We start from the raw sequence: 19,469 nt of genomic DNA on the forward strand, positions 1-19,469 counted from the left end.
CCAGCAAAAGAGCAACTTACTTTGGATGAAGAAAGAAAATAAATACCAGACCAATTTCTGAGATTTTTTTTTCCTCTACAGTCCTCATGAGAGAAAGCCCTGAATAAAAGCTCCTTATTTCTTATGTTGTTATTCTAGGATAATAGGGGATTGATATTCATCTATCCCAGACTCCGCATGATCTGGTGACTTCAAAACTGCTTTTCACATTTTAGAGGCAAAACTCCTCTTACTGAGCCGCTTGGTTTTGGTGAAACACTTTTCAGGTCATTATACTTAATCATTATATTTACAGTTTATAAAATACACTCAGTTTTGTTTAAAAGGAATTTGATTTGTCTTATGCTTTTACTTTATTTACATATCTTGTTGTGTTTTTTTTTCTACGAACATTCCCATATAAATAGGAATTGTAGGGGGAGGGGACACTAGAAACATCCAGATTTGAAAGTCGTCCTTGATAGTGACCTCTGTCTGTCCTGAAAGTTATTCCCTAGAAAAAGAAGAAAGCTCTAAGAGAATATTTTTAATTCACTAACTTTGTCATTTGCATTTCTTGGTAAGTTTTATTTACTTAAAAAAATCATTTACCTCCTGTTCTAAGAAATATCTTTAAGCCTAGCAAATCAAACGAGCCAATCATCAGAAGGGATGCAACAAGAAACCCTCCAACACAGAATGTGTCAATGAATGTATCAAAGCCCACAGAATCCGTCAGAAACACTTAAATGTTACCTGCTACCCTAGTAGCCACTAGCCTGATGTTTTCCTCCCAGACAAGTCCTGATCTGCGTTTTAGTAGTTTTATTTTACATAAACCACATGCACACATGCATCGCAAACACTCAGTGCTCTAATACCACCGTAACCAAATGCAGATGGAGGGAAAAGCTGGAATTCTAGATGCAGCACAGCATAAAATCGACAAGGGGACGCCAAACCATGGGGCCCATTTTTCCAAATCATGTTCATGCTCCACATCTCTTGGTGCCGGGGTTCATTGTCCATGTACATTAGCAAGCCGTTCTTGCACCACCTGCCCTGCTAAACAGGACCTCTGCAGGCAGCCGCACAGTCCTTGTAAGCCCTGCTCTTTGCTTTGCCATACATCATAACCCATGTGGTACACTTTCATCTACATTAGTACCACTTGTGGCTAGGGGGGCTCAGAGAGAAAAGGCAGATACAAACCTTAACGCTTCCCTCAAGTCCCTACATTTTTAATTTTTCATTCATCTACCAAATTAACTTCCTTTCCTGCTGCACACATTTTTCCTGGACAGTAGTATTTCTGTGACAACTGCAACGAAACAGGCAGTGCATTGCCATTACAGAAAAAGAACTTGCAATGAAGGATTATCCCCGCCCCACTTTACAGAAGCACAGAGTCTTTGTAGTACAAATACTGTGCTATTTGCTTCCCCTTGTAAAGTACTAGCAAGCAAAAATATAATTAACAGCAAAGAAAGCAAGTTACCCAGTACAGTGCATAATTGGAACTTGCTCATACCACCAGCAGGCCTCAAAATAATTGCCTCTCTCTCACAGTACAAGCAGCAAACTGAACTAACAGCTTCACATTCCTCATTCAGAGTCAGCCTGTCCAAAGTAAGTCGGCTGAGTAAGTGGATTGTCAGTATAATGTGCATGCTCTCTAAAAACAAAGTTTCCCTTTTCCTAATAGGAAGGAAAGGAAGACTCAAAGGCAGCATGGTAACAAGTATAATGCTTTTATGCCAGTAGCACTCCTATGCAAATCCTATTTTTAAAATTTCTGTTCAATAACTACACTGAGATTGAAGGCAGCTTCAGCTTGGTTGTAGTTACACTTAAATCTATAAGCAATTAGCACATAAGTGCTGTTTCAGATGAGACAATTAATTGCCTTTTACCACAGACCACATGGTTCACCAATAGCAACCTAAAAAGTGCTCACAGATTGCCCCATAACACACATCAGGGGTTCAGTTACCTCTAAAACATAGCTTCCTGCCCTAAAAACTTTACCACAGCCTCAGATGAAGGGTCATGGCTAACACAGAGGTTGACTGTGTATTGTGGAAGCGGAGCCTGAAGAAAAAACTCCAAAATACCAGACAAACAAAACAACAAAAAAAGCACACACCAGACCACCATTTTGGGGTCTAACTTCAATTTCCAGGAAGGAGACCACGTTAGTCTTGAAGACTTCACAGGACTTCCCACAGGCAAACACACACTCTTTGACAGCATCACATGGTGAGGAAATTATTGAGGGATTTCACTCCTTTGTTTCTGCATTTATCCCTCAGCATGAAAAGGGAAATCATGCTAAGGCTTCTCATAAAAAAAAAAAAAAAGAAAAATAATCAGACTTTGGGCATTTTGTTACTATTTACAAATAATAAGGCAGACAACAGAAACTGTGTAAGGCTTAAGTGACATCTGTGAAGCTCTATCTCTAAATTCACTGCAGATAGGGCTAGTGGCAGGCGGAGAAAAATGAAATATGGCTCTACCATGAAAATGTAGAATAATTGCAAAAGGAATAAACGTTGGTCTTGGCACAAAAGGAAATGGGCAACTGACACAAAAGCTTTGGTACCTACTTTTGCAGTCATTTTTGCCAGGAGTTCTTGCAAATCCATGATTCCTTGCACCAGACTTAAGAAATCACTGCAGGTCGGGCACGCTCAATAAAGGAAGAGCAAAAAGAAAGGAAGAGAAGGAAAGACACAATAACCCATAAATAACCAACAGTATATCAGACGATTTATCTGAACATAAAATGCAATGTGCAACATATTTTAGCCTTGTGAAAATAAGCACATGCAAAAACAACAGGTCTGAAAATATTCTTTTTAAAATAATGAAGTAACGAAAAATATAAACCAGAGAGAAAAAATTGCTACTTACTGCGATTCAGATTAGGACACTGTGTAATATATCCATTAGGTATAAAGATGATTTTCACATCTTGAATAACACCCTTTGTAAAAGAAGAGAGAACTGGTAATACAGATTGCAAGCATTCACTTAGATCTGTACAAGCTGTTTCAGAAATAATTTCTTAAGTAAGTACAAAAAATTGACCAGCTCACTCTTCCCGTGAGGAAAATAATCAAAGAGGGACAAAATAAAATAACTCCTCCTATCTTCCTGCGTGATATAAATTTTCATAAAACAGAGAAATAATACTGCTTTGTCTTTTGCAATCACCAAATATAAGCTGCTTAAGTGTCTTAAAATAGCATGCGGCTGGTGAAGAAGCAGCGAAATAATACCCATTATTCAAGCCTATGACACACTTTTCCAAAGGACAAAAAGTAAACACAGCAATACTCTTCAATGATTTACACAAATAAGGCTGCGAAATCAAAACTATGAAAAAAGTAGTATGTCGTACAAAGGTAACCAAGAGTCTACGCTTCAAGTTGTTGGGTTTAGTTTAGCCTAGTAGCTTTGTTATCTCAACGGGCAGTTCATGTAATCACGCGATCGGTTAGAATTAAATCCACTCTCTAACACGGACAGATGGTAAGATCCCCTATGCAGGAATGGCAGAAATCAGGACTCCAAGGTCAGAGCCAGCCCGCGCAGGTTGTATCAGCAGGTTGTACGATGCAGCGGTGCCAGTTGCATCCTCTCCTGTCCCTGGCCTGCAAGGACATCCCTTACAGAAGCAGCAGATGTGAAGAGTTTCCCAGTATCCCTGCACTCCTGGGTCCTGAAGAACCCTAGATATTTCAAATAGCCTAGAAAATGCTGAAGCTTGTGTTTGCTCTTTCAAGCTCTGTACAAAGCTCTTGCTCCATCTTTTTCTAACATACTTACTCCACAAGGTCCACTAGCTTTAATAATGTCATGGTCACTACGCGAGAGGAGCAAGGGAAAACAAGAGACTAGTGCTGCTGTTTGCACCTTGCCTGACTGTTGGTCACATGTTGTGACATAGCTCTATCTCCTCCCAGATACAGAAGAATTTTTTTAATTTGAAAGGAAATCTATCATTGCAGCAGTTATTATCTAACTGAACCACTGATTTATAAGACTATGCTTTGCAATAGAGTAAATTTTGCAGACAGAGGAAATAGTTACCTGCTTAAACCATTGAACTCTAAACATAAATAAAATATTGGCCTCAGATAGCCCTTGAAGCCTGGCAAGTACAGTAAGCAGCATTTAACATTTACATGTTCATTTGCTAAAACAGCAGAAGGTAATCATCAAGCATTGCTTCCTGCTTACCATTTCATGATCAAACATTAACTGAAAATATGAATAGACATAATCAGATCACACTGCTTTCTTGCAGAAGTACATACATTTATTAACCTTTTCATCTATGAGAATAATGAAACCGTCATAATAATAAGCAATACTGTCACTGGCAATGGAACATCCTGAAAGCCGTTTTACATACTTCCTGCTAGCACTCATCAGTAAGAAATTAGAAGGCAAGGCACAAAAATACATTTCAGCCTCTCCAACAAAAGGCTCAGCTGAGAGTAAATGAGATCACAAAGTTTAGCCAGACCATACCACACAGCTAACAAGACAACACCCAGAGAGAAGTGATATTTTCCTCAGCCTCTTTTAAAAGTGCATATCAAACTTCAAATACATTTCTTGCAACACAGACCCATCACTTAAATGTCTTTTGGATAGATTTGCATTTAAATACAACCTGAAGAGGAAACACAACTGGTTTTTGTGTCTTAATTTCTGGCTACATGAAAGCACGTTACCATGGAAAAACGTATGAACTTCGATTCACCAATATAGATCCTTTCTAAGTCAATAAACCCTCGGAAACAGAATTAATATGATCAAATATAGAAGCAAACCTTCAAAGAGCAGAAATTCTGCTGATGTATTTTTTTAATAGAAAGACTTCATTATAGGCAAACACTTATTACAGCCATAATTATTGTAACACATATGAACAAACTTGGACCATTCCTCCTTCAGCATTAAATGTAGGCTGCTGACAGCTTTCTACAAGCACAGTCAGAAGCGAGATTAGGTGTGCACAGCTGCCATGGCGAAGTCCGGGGCCCTCGGTCACTTTGGCACAGGGTGGAGTTCTTTAGTCCATATTCTGTGAAAGGACATCAGGATTTGGCCTTGACAGGGAGATGTCAGCGCATTAAAATCTTCCTGTTTATTCCTTTCCTAAGCAGACATCACCTTTACGTTATCATTAAAGCAGTCGGCTAATTAGAGCCAAAGCTTCAGTTCAGCATCAGGACTCAGTAGCTTGAAAAGCCTTCATCTATACAGGCAGATTACCAGCTACAAGATTAAATTCAGGCCTGCAGCACTAAATATCAAACCCATCCCATGAGGCTGTAATACAAAAGCCTGGTTTATTGCACTTCTCATGTCTCAAATAAAGGACTCCTCCCACATTCTGTGAAAAGGCTCATATATTCCACAAGCTCTCTACTTCTGCATTTTCATTTCCTCCGCTGCCTTTCACCCTCTTCGAAACCTGCTTCACGCACCCAGATAACATGTGCCCCACAGTTGTACAAGCTGCATCGGCCAGGGCTGGCAAAAGGCTCTGCACAGTGGCACCAGCAGACATGCCCAAAACCCTGCGCCTAGGCTCTGCTACACCAACACCACCAGATCTCCACCAGGTCAGCGCTGGACTCCTTGACCAGCTGTCCTTGGCACCGGATTCACCTCACCTTAGCCTGTAAGTATCTGAGATCAAAAGTGGCTACAGAGGCCCAAGTACACATCTGATGCTGTGCAGTAAAAATACCAACATATTTCTCAAGCATCTACTATGGAATCCCCAGACACAGAAGCAGGATCAATAGAGCCTGCTGTAGCAGATATGAAAATTACCATCTTTCGACATGAATCACCTAGTCAGCAATGCATTAATAAGCTCATTTCTGCAGGAGCTCTAGAGCCTTTGGGGGAAGGGTTCTCCCCAGTGATAAAATGAATTTTGTGATAATTCTGATCCTGACAGCAATCAGATCCATCCCAGAGTGAGGGTTCCCTGGATGTCTGGTATCACTCTCTTTCTCCTTTCAGTTGCATTTACCTAACGGTTTTCTAATCTGATTACAATGGTATTCTCTAGCCCTAAAAGGAATCTTAGTTTGGGGCCACACTAAGAAACCTGTAGGGTTAGCATATATTTTCTGAAGGAATTAATTCATAAGATTTCCTTTGAAGCAAGCAGACAAAGCTATCTTAAGTCTGCTCCACATTTGCTCCTGCCACTGCTGTGCTAACAACATTCCTTCTTGTCTGAACTCCAAATTCTTGGTCATAGCAGGTAAGTTAAAACTAATAAGAGATACTAGTTGTAAGGGGTGAGACTTGAGTTCCCTTGATTACACCATAGAGCACTTCATTTCCCAGCAAGGTCACAGACACAGCAGGGCTACTTGTGGAATAATCACACAGAATCCAAGTAAGGGTGTGGAATAAAAGCATAAATGAGAAAAATGGCTGCAACTGGCCTCAGTGACTTATGAATATCATATCCTTCCTCTTCCAATATACTGAAGAATTACGATCTAAAATAGGCACAGGAATATGGCCCAAAATGTGCTTTAATGCTATTTATTTACAGAGAGACAGAACACTTGATTAATTATCATTAAAGCAAGAAAACTTTTGAATAGCAAAGTCAATACTCAGAACAGTATCCAGTGCTTTTTGTTACATACATGATCATGGCTCCAACACACATGCAAAAATGCCAATTCTTTTTTAACACACTTATTTCCCTGCAGATATCTGTTTACATTAAGGAAAATAGATCTATTTCTTTATATGCTAAAACAGTGAACCAAATTGCCCTGAAAAAGAGGGAAGTCCTGCTGAGCATGTAAATATACAGAAAGAGATGAGTATCCTGTACAAACTGGCAAAATCTCAAGTTTTTGCAATGACTAACATATAAAAAATAAGACTTCTGAAACTCTCAAGCAGGATTAAAAAATACAACCAATTATATTTCTGCCCTGAAGAAAGACAGCAAAATATTCAAGCATGCATAAAGTAAAGTAAGGCACTTGTCGGCTTTCATTATGATCAATAAAAACTGTCAGCTCATTAGCATATCATTAGCTACCCTGCTGTTTCCAAAGTGTTAACACATAGAAATATTAATTTATAAACATATAATATCCCAGAGTTCTGAGGCTCTGACTGCCTGCATAAAATAAGACTTTAAGATGGACGAATCCAATATAACTTCTTTTTTTTTTTTCCCCTATGTAGCTATAAACATATGTTTACCATCTGTGGAATTATGGGAAGCAGCTGAGGTAAAAAAACAACAGATGTAGAATAAAATAATACTATCAATTTCACTTCACGGTGACAGCTCAGCTGCTGGAGGATGAAATGTGCTCTAGGTTCAGAGCAACTCTCAGGCCATCATTTAACTTAAAAGTTAGCTTCTACCTCGTTTTCAAAATGAAAATTGGTATTTACTATGCTTAAATTTTAGCATCAAATAATTGTCCTAGCTTCTTGAAATCGGGGGAATTTGAAGGGAGGTCTCTGAGAAAACAGCAACTTGTAAAATTGCCTTATGAACTGACATCTTCAAAGGGAATCTGAATGGGTGGTAAATCACCTTGGCAACAAATTCAGGCCAGTATCGAGGATAGGCAGATTGGCCTATCACTGCACTATGGACTCTTTTACTGATAAACACTTGCACCATGCCTTATTATCCAAAACTGGAAGAAACATCAGAAACTTGTCTGTAGCTGCTTACAGAGTAAAAGAATTAATTTTCAGGTGGAAGGGGTGGTTTTTCATTTGTTAGTGGATTTGGTTGATTGGTTGGTTGGTTCAGCACCTCAGCCTCAACAAGAAAATCATATAGCCTCACCAGCAGCTAAAAAAAAGCTGTAACAAAATATAGGAGAGGGTTTTTCAAGCTGTAGGTTATTTCTGTGTCTTTTGCAGTTTCGGAAACATACTGCCATTAATTGAATCTAGAATATATATTGCTATTACTTTATAGATAAAGAAGCTCACAATCAAAACTCAGTGACCCACTATTTGTTCTCTGTTGAGAAACACAGCAACAAACGTCACTGAGAAAAACAGAAAGAAATGCAAATACACCGTATGCAACAGTTAGTATCCGCCAAAGCCGGAAGAATTGCAGGCCAGAAGACCTTCTCTGCTCTAGAAGCACAGAAGGTAGGTGAAACCTAAAGGGAACTAAACAAAACCCCAAATACTGAACACTTCAGTCAGTGACTATGATACTCCACCTTGCAGGAAGAGACCTTTTTCTCTATGCATTGGACCTGCCTCAAATCCCAAGTCCACAGTTTCTACTAAAATTCATACAAATCAGATTTCAGGGGTATAAGACAACTAACCAGAAGTATCTTGTTGAAGACTTATAAATTGTCTTCTTCCCATACCATTACATATCTGCTTACCTTAAAGAAACCATGTTTCCTGTTTCTTTGTCCAAGCCATAAATTGCTTTCAGGTGTCAAATTCGTCTCTGGGGGATCAATGATGCGTTCATAAATCCTGCCAAAGGAACACATTGCCATTACTAGAATCCTTTTTCCTCTCCGAGAAGTTCCTAGTTAAAAGAGATAGAAAGTAGAACCAAAAAAATTTTTTTTTCATTAAACACAGTATTTACCATTTATAGTTATGGAGGTATATTACAACTTTAAAAGAAAAAACAAACAAACAAAACAGGCAGAATTACTAATATACGAAGACTGCATAAAATTAAAATTCCTCTTACACAACTGTGTAGCACTAGGCTAAAAAAACCACACCACCAGAACCCTGTGTAGTAGGGAAAACAATAAAATGGAACCAATTCCAGGCTTCAAACTCAACTACCCCTTCTGGAGAGAAAGTGCAATCACACACAAGATCCAGCCAGAACAACAACCCTTTGGGATTTTGAGACTGGTTCGAATTTTGAATAGACTTCACAAAGCCATTTTATTCCACCTCTACTCCCCATGGCCTTTTTGTCTCTACATCTGTGTTATTCATCCATGCAACTGGACCTTTCATTTTACCCACCGTGCCCCTGTTTATTGCTGTTACTAAATTCACTTGGCCTCAGTGCTCCTGTGTACTGCCAGTACTGCACATCCAGGCTGCTTGCATCCCTAGCACAGGTCTGGTACAGAATGGGACCTCTTTGCACACATTTGGTATCTAGCACTATAAGATATTTTCTCATTTTTCCTTCCAGGAGCTCAAAACAATAGCGATAAGAGCGTGGCCAGCAGGTTGAGGGAGGTCATCCTCACCCTCTACTCTGCCCTGGTGAGGCTACATCTGGAGTACTGGGCTCCACAGTTCATGAAGGGCAAGGAACTGCTGGAAAGGATACAGCAAGGGGCTACAAAGATAATTAAGGGACTAGAACAAGCAGCATGAGGTCCACACGCAAACTTTATGTACTATATAAAAGTGCACATGAATGCAGTAACCTACATAGAAAATTTCTAGAACTAATTCATGATTAAAATGCTGTAACTCAGTATTTTTAAATTCACAGAAATAAGTATCTGGAGTTTTAAAAGGATTTTGCTTGGGTTTTCTATATTTGTTTGTTTTAAGGAAAGCTGTAACAAAGTTTCTATAACACATTTTTCAGGAACTCAGACCACTACAATGAAGATACTGTTTCAGAACATGAAAAATTCAAGACTGAAAGTACTGACCCTGGATTCTCATATTGCCGTGTCACATAAGTGCAAGCCTTGAACTTACTGCTTCATAACAGAACCAGCATGCTTAATAAGGATTACTGAGATAATGATGAAATACATTTCTAGTACTATCCAGCTCACAGGGAGTATGTATTACTGTGTAATCACACCAGCGTGACAGCCAATAGAAAAGACTCTGAATGTGTCAAGAACTGTAGCTTAAAGGGTCAAATTATACGTATGTTTAAAAGGGGTGAAATTTTTCTTCTTTTTTATTTAAAGTTATGGCTTTGAAACAGACACGAAACACGAACACCAAAGAAAAACACAAGTCAATCAACACACCATTGCAGTTCTCTTCCCTTTTATACTCCAAGTGTCTGTTTTGCCCATGTGGGATATTGGTGAATGACCTCTGTGTCCTTATCTTGACCCATGAGCTTCTCATTATATTCTTCTCTTCCCTGTCCAGTTGAGGGGAGGGAATGATAGGGCAGAAAGGTGGAACCCTGGCATCAAGTCAAGGTGAAACCTACCACACCATGTCATTAGAACACTTACACATTTGCAGAGGCCTAGAAGAACCTCCCAGTTCTTCAAGGAAGAACTTCAAGGAAGCTCTATAAAGTTTTTGTGTTGAAGTAGAGTGTCACATATTCCACCTACTTTTGCTTATCCAGAAAAGGAGGAAAACATTTGTCAATATCAAATAGAAGCAATCTAAAAAACAATACGCAAACTTACTATTTCCTTAAAAAGAAACAGCAACAATCTCAAACCTAAGAACAACAGTCACTTGAAAATTCCAGCTTAAGATTGTGAGTACAGGAGTCACACAGAATCACAGAATGGTAAGGGTTGGAAGGCACCTCTGAAGATGATCTAGTCCAACCTCCTGCTAGAGCAGGGTCACCTAGAGTGGCTCACACAGGAACACATCCAGAGAGGTTTTGCATGTCTCCAGAAACTGAGACTTCTTGTAATACTCCTCATTCCATTGCTCAAGTTTATTATAATTATCATCAGCCCTATTTCTTCACGTTTCATCAACATGATACATTCAAAGCTCTAGGAAATTTCTGCCTCTAGTTAATTACTTCTTTATTATCTACAAAATTACCTCAAAATTACAGCTCAGTTGTTTTACCTGTTCAAACAGCAAAACACCTTTGGAGAATCATAGGAATTTTGCAGGCACCATCTCTATCAATATTTTAAAGTGTAAGTAGACCCCTTCTGCCATACCAGCTCATGCAAAATTGAAGATCTACCCAAACACAAAACTGCTGCAAAACGCTGAACGAGGAACAAAGAACTGACACGTTCCTTGGGAAAAAAACACTGAATTGCACTATCATATTAGGAATTTTTCTCTGGATATATAGCACATCTTTATTCATGACTTAGGTTAATAATGTCCTCACCAGAAAATTTCTCATCTTGTGAAAGGCTAGTCAATATTCCACAAAGAACTCCATTTCTGCTAACAGATAAATCCCAATGCTGACCAAGTTCAACGACACTACTTACTGAAGAATATTTGATTGCTAATTCACCTGGTCTAGTTAAAGCTTATAAAGCAATTCTACAATATCTGTCTGAAATTACGTATTAAAAAAAAACCCCAAAACCTAACTGACATTATTATATGACAGTTCAACAATAGCAGGTTAGACAAATCAAAGGCAGGCTAAAACGGCTTATCTAGTCTTTTCTGACGATTTAACAAAGCCTTTCAACCAGCAGAGCTGACTGATGTGCAGCTGGAGTAGTCAGGAACTGGGCATATCTCCTGGCCACCAGGTTCACATTTTAAGTCACAAGAACACTGTAAGTGGTGCTGCATTCCTAGAGCAGGTTTTTGAGGACAGGGCATTCTTCACAGGCATTGAAGACACCCTGTCCATATGGTATTATTAAAGCAGCACTTGCAGAAGTATTTGGGAACAGGGTTTCAGCCAGGCATTAGAATTACCCACGCATGCACACCACTTACAAATCTACTAAATATTACTGATTATTCAGGCAATTTTTCAGGGTTTTTCTACACTTAGATATACAAAGCACTAACATTTTGTAATGTATCTCCATGTATAAGGAGAAAAGTTACTAATGAAAGGTGAAATTGTCTTATTGCTCATGAAGTGGGAAAAACCCTTGCTCTTGCTCTGCTCCATTTCCTGTACTGGTTTTCTTTTGGAAGAGGTGTTTTTCAGGTTGAAAAATTACTGTTGCTGAGTAGACACAAAAGGATCCTTCTTTTCTTACATAAGCTTCAACATCGTTCTCATTCCCTTGCTTGATTTTCTGGGCTGAAACGTGTCACCTTCTATGGCTTCATCCACACTTGACCAATACTTTCTATTCGGCACATGAATAGATGAATTCCATCTACTACACTTCCAGTTTATGAAGTGTTGGTTTAGAGCTCCTTGGAGATCATTTTCCAATACATTTGGCTTTGATACCCACACAGAGAAATGCACAATACACTTCACAAGAATAGGAATACTTAAAAAGAGGACTCCAGGGAACTGTGGTTTCTAAAATTACTGCAGACTGAATAACCCCTCCAGCATGAGGAGACTCGGGTCTCTCTAGGTTAATGGAAGCTCTGCTCCATACTTCAGGCTTTCAGATTTGAGATTATTGTATTCACTTTCAAAAAAGAACCCTGATTTGCCCCTACTTTATGCTGACGTATTTCAAAGAAGCTAAACCATAAACCTGGAGTAATACAACCATGAACCAATCCTTCTTTCTCAAATGTTCATGCTTAGATTACCTCCCTGACCACTGACCCATTTAGCAAAACGTAGTATGAAAAACACCTGTTAATTGACAGACTCATGATATCCTTGCTTTGTATCTCTCTCTCTACCCTACCTGCACACTTCATTAAGTTTTCTTATGCAATCCTCAAACACACTTTTCAAGGATGCATTCCAATCAGACACCTGTGACTCAATGAATGCAATATATGGAAGACAGAAAATCTATAAAATAATCAGTAGATTCCTAGAAGAAAGCATATCTAAAATCTGTGCAGGCAAATACACACATCTTTCTCTGCATAGAGGAAGGAACTCTCTAGAAATTCAGCTTTGTTGGACAAGGAGACAGTTCCCATACCAGCACTCAGTCTTTTTAACACTCTGGTAAAATAAGGATATTTCTTTATATGTGTAGCAACTGATACACAGATAGACCAATTAACCAAGATCACAAAGAGTTAAGGATGACACTGCACAAGATCTAAACCATTAAACTGGGCACAACTGAGGCTTAACTGCCTCATGCACGAGGCCACATTCCCTCCAGGACAAACACAACATGGAGCTGTCTCTTGCAGTGAGGAAGATTTCCTACGCACAACTTTAGCAAGCAAAAGTTAAAACTTGAAGAGTATTTCCACTTTTCTTGAGATGCAGCTCTGCTTCATACATACAACATTTGCTATGCCAGAAGCATTTTGGAAATAGCTGAAATATTTAGCAGAACATGAAAATAAACTTTGCGTCTGTTCGCATTAGAATACATCAGCCAACATGGAGTGATCAGGAGATGCAACTGCCTAAAATTCTGAACAATATAATAGACCACAACTCCCAACAGTCAGTATAAAGGAGCACACCAAAATCACGACATTACCAATTCTTACAGGTCTAAAATATAAGTAGGTTACTAAAACGGGAACACACCTTCTGAAATTCACAGGCTAGATATGAACCAGAGAGATTTATTTTATTAGTAGTACAATTAAGGAACAAATAGCTACAGTCTAAATATTCTTATGGCAGAGACACGGCAGGAACATCATTTCTCAGTTCCTTGTCTCTATTAATCCAAGACAGGCTTTTTTTTTCTCCTGACATGGATGCCATACTTACTGTCAAAGCTATAAATTTCCATGTAGTGTCTAGTTGTTGAATTCCTCACATTCAATTTTAGATATCTCAAAAGTTTACAACTATAGCAGAGCTCCTCCTCTAGGCTCACTTATTTAATGAAGAACCCTAGGTGTTTCTAGGGTGTGATTCATCTTACAGTAAATGAATCACTCTCTGAAGGCCCCTCCAATGACTGCACGGGAGCCCTTGCTGATACCAAGGTGAATCATCAAACAAATTTTTGCAATTCAAAATCGAATCCTCAAAACTGACACTCTCTTGCAACCATTCATTACCCTGTGTACATCCATCCGGGTCCTCAGATCCCATAAACAAACTGAAGTCACACAAAATAAAACACTCTTCTTGGCAGAGTCTTTGAAATAGCACTCTCAATTTCTGTATCAGAAAGGTGAAGGGGAGAGGGAGGTCCCCCCGTGCTTTGCATCAGTCTTTCTCCTAGAGATGTTGACCACCCTGACCATTGTTACCATCTCCAGCTGAGGCAGCAGAAATTCAGTACATCTGAAATAGCAAATGTTAGGGCTCCTGACACAGTCCATTGTATAAAAATAACCCGCTGCTTCAAGAAGTTTGTCCAAAATGTTTTCTGAATCCCAACTGCATAAAACAACTGATGATTGTATCAGTCTCTAGCTTTAGGATACAATATTGGTGTTTGTCTTCATGTCAATTCTTTCAAAGGGATTAAGAACTGATTTTTAAACGAAAGAGTAGCAACTCTTTACATATTTCTCTTTTAACCCATTTTCTGTACGCTTCCCAATGAAAATGTGCCAATACCAATAAGATTGGATTTTCTTGATAGTGTTTACAGATAGGATCCATTATTTGACATGCATTCAGTTCTGGAGCAACTTTAACTGAATTATTCATTCAGTTTCTACTGTTCTGTTTCAGAAAAAGAATCTTCCCGAGGGAAATTTTGATTTTTTGCATTATCTCCTCTGTCATAGTATAGGAGTTCACAATCACTTAACAGAGGAAAGCAATTTAGATTAAAATCTCAGGTTTTGAGGGAAGCCTTTTGTTATTAGATTTTGAATATACAACAGTGACTGCCAAATATTTAATCAAAAGTTATTGTTCAGCTCTGGAAGAAAAAAAATTAGGTGGTGTCCAATAATAGCGTATGTTAGGAAAAAGACTCAAGAGTGCAAGCTCAGTTTTTAACTTCTCTTTGAACTCTGTCATGCAAAGGATTTCATTGATTTTCCTATATAATCACAGAGATAAAGTTAGTGTACTCTACACTTTTCAGTTTAATTATTCCAACTACAAATATAAATTTAAAAATTAAAATGTATCTAAATAAAACTCTGTAGCCAATCTCTTTTTCATTTGGGAGAAATGCAGACTAACTTTCGAGACCTCTAACAAACGGAAGGAAATTAAACAAATGCAGGTAAAGATGGTTAGAATCCCACATTTCACTATCAGGTTTGGGAGTTTGTTCTCCACATAGAAATTGAATACCTGTAAATTCATAGAGATATTATCTGTCCGTGTGGAGCTTTCGTTACAAAACATATTAGGCTTTTCAGTTTCCTATGAAGTTATTGATGGATTTTAGCAGTATTTCTTGGGCATTAAAGTAAAACCAATCATCCATATTGATTCAAAGTAGAGGACTGGACCCACTAAATAATATGATATTGGCCACATGAAAGGCAGAAATCGGTCTCTCTGAGAGTACTACACATGCACGGTATCTTTCACCTGGAGATCCTGAGGTGAATTCAAATACCTTTACAAACAAGGTCAATATTACTAACTTTACTTTGCAAATGACAAATGAGATATAACTGGTTCCTGATGATAACAGTCTTAAGATTGTGTCTAAGACCTGGGCTGACAGCCTGTTGACAAGGCTGCTGTGTTTACCCTTCTTCATATAACAAACACAGCACTCCTGAAAGTGCAAGAAACCCAGAAAATAGTTTGACTCTAGGCAGAAATAAAAATTTGGCCATTTGCTTGGGATTTTCAAGAGTCATGGAAAAAAAATATGACGAACTATGAGGTCAAATGTACCTCACATGTTATGTATGCAGAGCACTTTGAACTTTACCACATATGTATTATCCATAATTTTTCATACAGGATTCTCAGTATCAAGCCACACAACTGGTTATAGCACATTTCAACTTTGCAGCTGTAGTGCTGTTAGCTAGGACAGAGTTAATTTGCTTCAAAGCAGCCCTGTGGTGCTATGTTTTGGATTTGTGACCAAAACAGTGCTTCAGCTAAGCTAAGCAGTGGTTGCATAGTGTCAAAGGCTTTTCCGTTTCCCACCCCACCCTACCAGCGAGCAGCCTGGGGGTACACAAGAAGTTGGGAGGCAACACAGCCAGGACAGCTGACCCAAGGTCATGCCACATGCCATATGGTGGTGTGCTCAGCAACACAAGCTGGGGGAAAGGAGAAAGAGCAGGGGGGATGCATGGAGTTAATGGTATTTGTCTTCCCTTTACCAGAGAAAAAGCCCTTTTTTCCTGGAAAGAGCTGAACACCTGCTAGACAACAGGAGGTAGTAAATCAATTCCTTATTTTGCCTTGCTTGTGCACACAGCTCTCGCTTTACCTGTTAAACTGTCTGTATCTCAACTCACTTTTCCACACACACACTTTCATCCTTCTGATTCTCTTCCCCATCCCACAGTGGGTGTAGTGGCTGTGTTGTGTTTAGCTAATTACCAGCATTAAACCACAAAAGCAACCTTTTTCTATTAACAGTGTTCCTGAAAGTTCATTTTGACCTGGTAAATCTGAGGTAAATAGCATTGTCCATAAAACCTGCACATAATCCAAAGGCAGCAGAAGCACAATCGGAATGTATTTGTCCCTGTTTCCGGTGAAGATGGCAACTTTTACCAAATTCAGGCTGCCTGGCTAAAGCAGTGCTTAAGGTGGTGTCTGGGTCAAAACCAAACCTCCTCTCAGGTGCTGAGAGAGATGTCATCTACATGCACAGAGTTTTCTTATAAAAATCAGAACCCACAAGTCCTAAATTAATGTGAATTTAGGTATTTATCTTTAAACATCTCAATACTGAGAGCCACATAGCTCAAATACCATTTTTCAAATAAATATCTGACTCTCATCAAAGGTATTTTGGCATCTTTTTACCACTTGTGAGCACCTACTGCTCAACGAGTACCAGAGCATAAAACATGTGGCAGTAGGAGTTTTTTATTATGCAAGTATCTGCTACAGACAAGCGGACAAATGCACTTATAAATGAAGACAGTATTAAAACTTGCAAGGTCACTAAAACACGTTCTTTAACCTCATCAAGCTTAGAACCAGATTCTAAACCAGAACACTGAATAAGGCAAATTGTTAACAAGAAAATTAAAAGCACAGAACACATTCCAAACACCATATCAAAAGCCCATCTCAGATGAACCAAATGTTCAGAGTACATCCCAGATGTCAACATCAGTAAACCAAGACTAAGCTATTAAAAAGAGAATCAATAAATAAGAGGGAGAAATTAATTCAATAGGTTCTTCCAAGATATAAAAAGAAGAGAAACGTTTCTCCCACAAATTAAACAGAAAGGCCTGAGAGCGAGAGGGATATGAGATTAAAAAAAAAAATCTATTAAAGTATCTATGAAACAAGCAGTAAACAATTAAGCCTATCTAACATCAGAATGCAAGTGTGTAAAAACGTGCACCATAGTAGTTGCACAAAGCAGCACTGGTACTTGAGGTCTTGCAGCAAAATTAACCACAAAATAAAATTTTACCAGAACAAAAAGGAAAAACCATGGTTACATGGCTTATAGCATTTCTATTTTGCCACGGGGAAAAAAAAAAAGGCAGCTAAGATTACTGCTGGTGTTTGTTACAAGACATTTGTTGACTAAGAACTGGCAGTGCTGAAACTTTGCTTCTATTGGACTAACCTGCCTTGCGCAGGGACATGCCGATCCCTGGCCCAAGATCTGTAGCACGCTGGTCTTTTCAACTGACAATTACAGCAGAACCTAAAGCACAGGAAGCTTACAGCTTAGAAGCAGTCCTTCTTCACAAAATATACAGGCTTCCTACCTTCTGTCTCATGCTACTCTCAACCCCAGAGTCGCTCTACCTAGTACCATAAGACAGGTGCAATGGCGAGAGGCTTTTGATTCCAACTCCTTTCTGAACTGCTACAAAAAAATAAATTTAAAAGGAAGCCAGCCAACAAGCAACCTTTCTTCTTTTCTCCCCTCCAAAAAATCATCTGCTGAGAGGTTAATTGCCTTACAGTGTATCTTGTCACAGGATCAGCTCATCAGGGCGTTCATGTCGTCATTAAATGATTTGTGTATAATCATAAAATAATCTCATCCATATTCCTGAGCCAATTTCCTTTCATGATGGAAGGTAACTGCAGGCTGAGGACCACAGGCTTTGCTTGTTAACACCCTGCCTTTGCTGCCACGCTTCCACCAGAGCCCTCTCATTAGCGTTGTCTCGGCACTGTGCAGCAGCACTTGGCTCCCCCCGGAGCTGCCACTCCTCCCCATCAGCCGCTGTCTCTGTAACCCCAGGGAGGGACGACTCATTCCATGTTCCTCAGGTTTCACCACAGGTTTGTCATATAGCCAATATCCCCATTTTCCCGAAGGTATTTTTCAACTGCCTGTTTTAGCCTTGATGGTTTGAAAGAGAACAATGCACTCTCTCTCCATAAGAACTAATTGGCCATGACTGAGGAGGTGTATGAAATAGACAGTAAACACAGAATAAGTAATTATATCAGTTCTAAAATTAAGTTTTGATGGAAACTGTCAGGCAGACAGACAGAAAAGCACTGTCCAAGGATGGCACTCAGGTTTGGAGCCGATTTCTCAACATCTGACACGCTCAGGAGGTGAAAGCATGGCTCAGCTGAAGTCAATGAGAGTTTTCATTGCAGACTTCACTGGGGCCAAGATTTCACCCCAGGGATCTTTAAGTCAGGTTTAAGGTAAGTGGGTGGCATCACAATTAGCTAGAGCTGAGGAAGTCCTAGTTGCATTAGTTGATACAGTGCTAGTTATTTTCTTCACTTTCAACATGCTGAAGGGAACGCCACTAAAATTACAGCTCAATTAAGTAATGCAGCTGCTGCTGATTCTTTCACTACAGATTGGCCTCAGATAAGAAAACAACTTACAGGACTGGAAATTGCATGTTATCTTACTTCTATGCTGACGATCAAACTATCAACTTTCACCTAACTGCTCCTTCAGTGTGTCATTACACAGGTAATACAGATCACAACAATGGTTCTTCACATCATTGAAATATTTAAACTAGAAGCAGTGGCCAACATCAGATTAAAAAAAATAACAAAAAAAAACAACAACAACAAAAAACCACAAAAAATCACACACCAATGAGCTCACTAAATACTTACCTGCGTAGAAACAGAATTCTTCCTCAACTCCCAGGAATACCTCACCTTCTGAAGTGTGAGACCAGACTGCCTTTGCCATTCTCTCAGTCAGCACATTTGCAAAGCAGCTTCCACCCATAGCACAGAACCAGTAACTTCATTGCTCCCACACTTGACCCACTTAGACACTGCAAGGACCATCCAAACACAATCAAGGCCTGGACAGAGCTCTCCCTCATGCACGTAAGTCTGCAAATATGCCAAGTGTCTCTGTGTGACACGCGAAGTGGGAGAGGACACCACACCACCGCTGCAGCAATCGCCACGCAACTGCCTAACACCCCAGAGCCGTGACAGCCACGCTCACGCACACATTTCCAAGCCTTGACACCTTCTACCTCTGAGCACCCCGTGTGCCCCCAGCTCCACACACCCAAGGAACAAACATGACTGCTCCTGCACCACTGTCCACCATTAAGAGCGCTGTCAATTTACTCTGTCACCAAGCGGTTCA

General features: G+C 39.4%; 1 protein-coding gene across 1 annotated transcript in view; it reads right to left on the reverse strand.

Moving 5' to 3' along the window:
• Nucleotides 1–19,469, reverse strand: part of NELL1 (NEL-like 1 (chicken)) — a 251,715-nt gene that overhangs the window by 193,810 nt on the left and 38,436 nt on the right. The window contains exons 4-6 of the mRNA XM_009875157.1: nucleotides 8,421–8,517; nucleotides 2,896–2,968; nucleotides 2,589–2,671 (exon numbers count right to left, since the gene is read on the reverse strand). Of these exons, the coding sequence (XP_009873459.1) occupies nucleotides 2,589–2,671; nucleotides 2,896–2,968; nucleotides 8,421–8,517 (253 nt within the window). The remainder of the gene's footprint in view (nucleotides 1–2,588; nucleotides 2,672–2,895; nucleotides 2,969–8,420; nucleotides 8,518–19,469) is intronic.

This window comes from Apaloderma vittatum, unplaced genomic scaffold (genome assembly GCF_000703405.1).
Source record: "Apaloderma vittatum isolate BGI_N311 unplaced genomic scaffold, ASM70340v1 scaffold11538, whole genome shotgun sequence".
In the NCBI taxonomy this organism is placed as follows: domain Eukaryota; kingdom Metazoa; phylum Chordata; class Aves; order Trogoniformes; family Trogonidae; genus Apaloderma; species Apaloderma vittatum.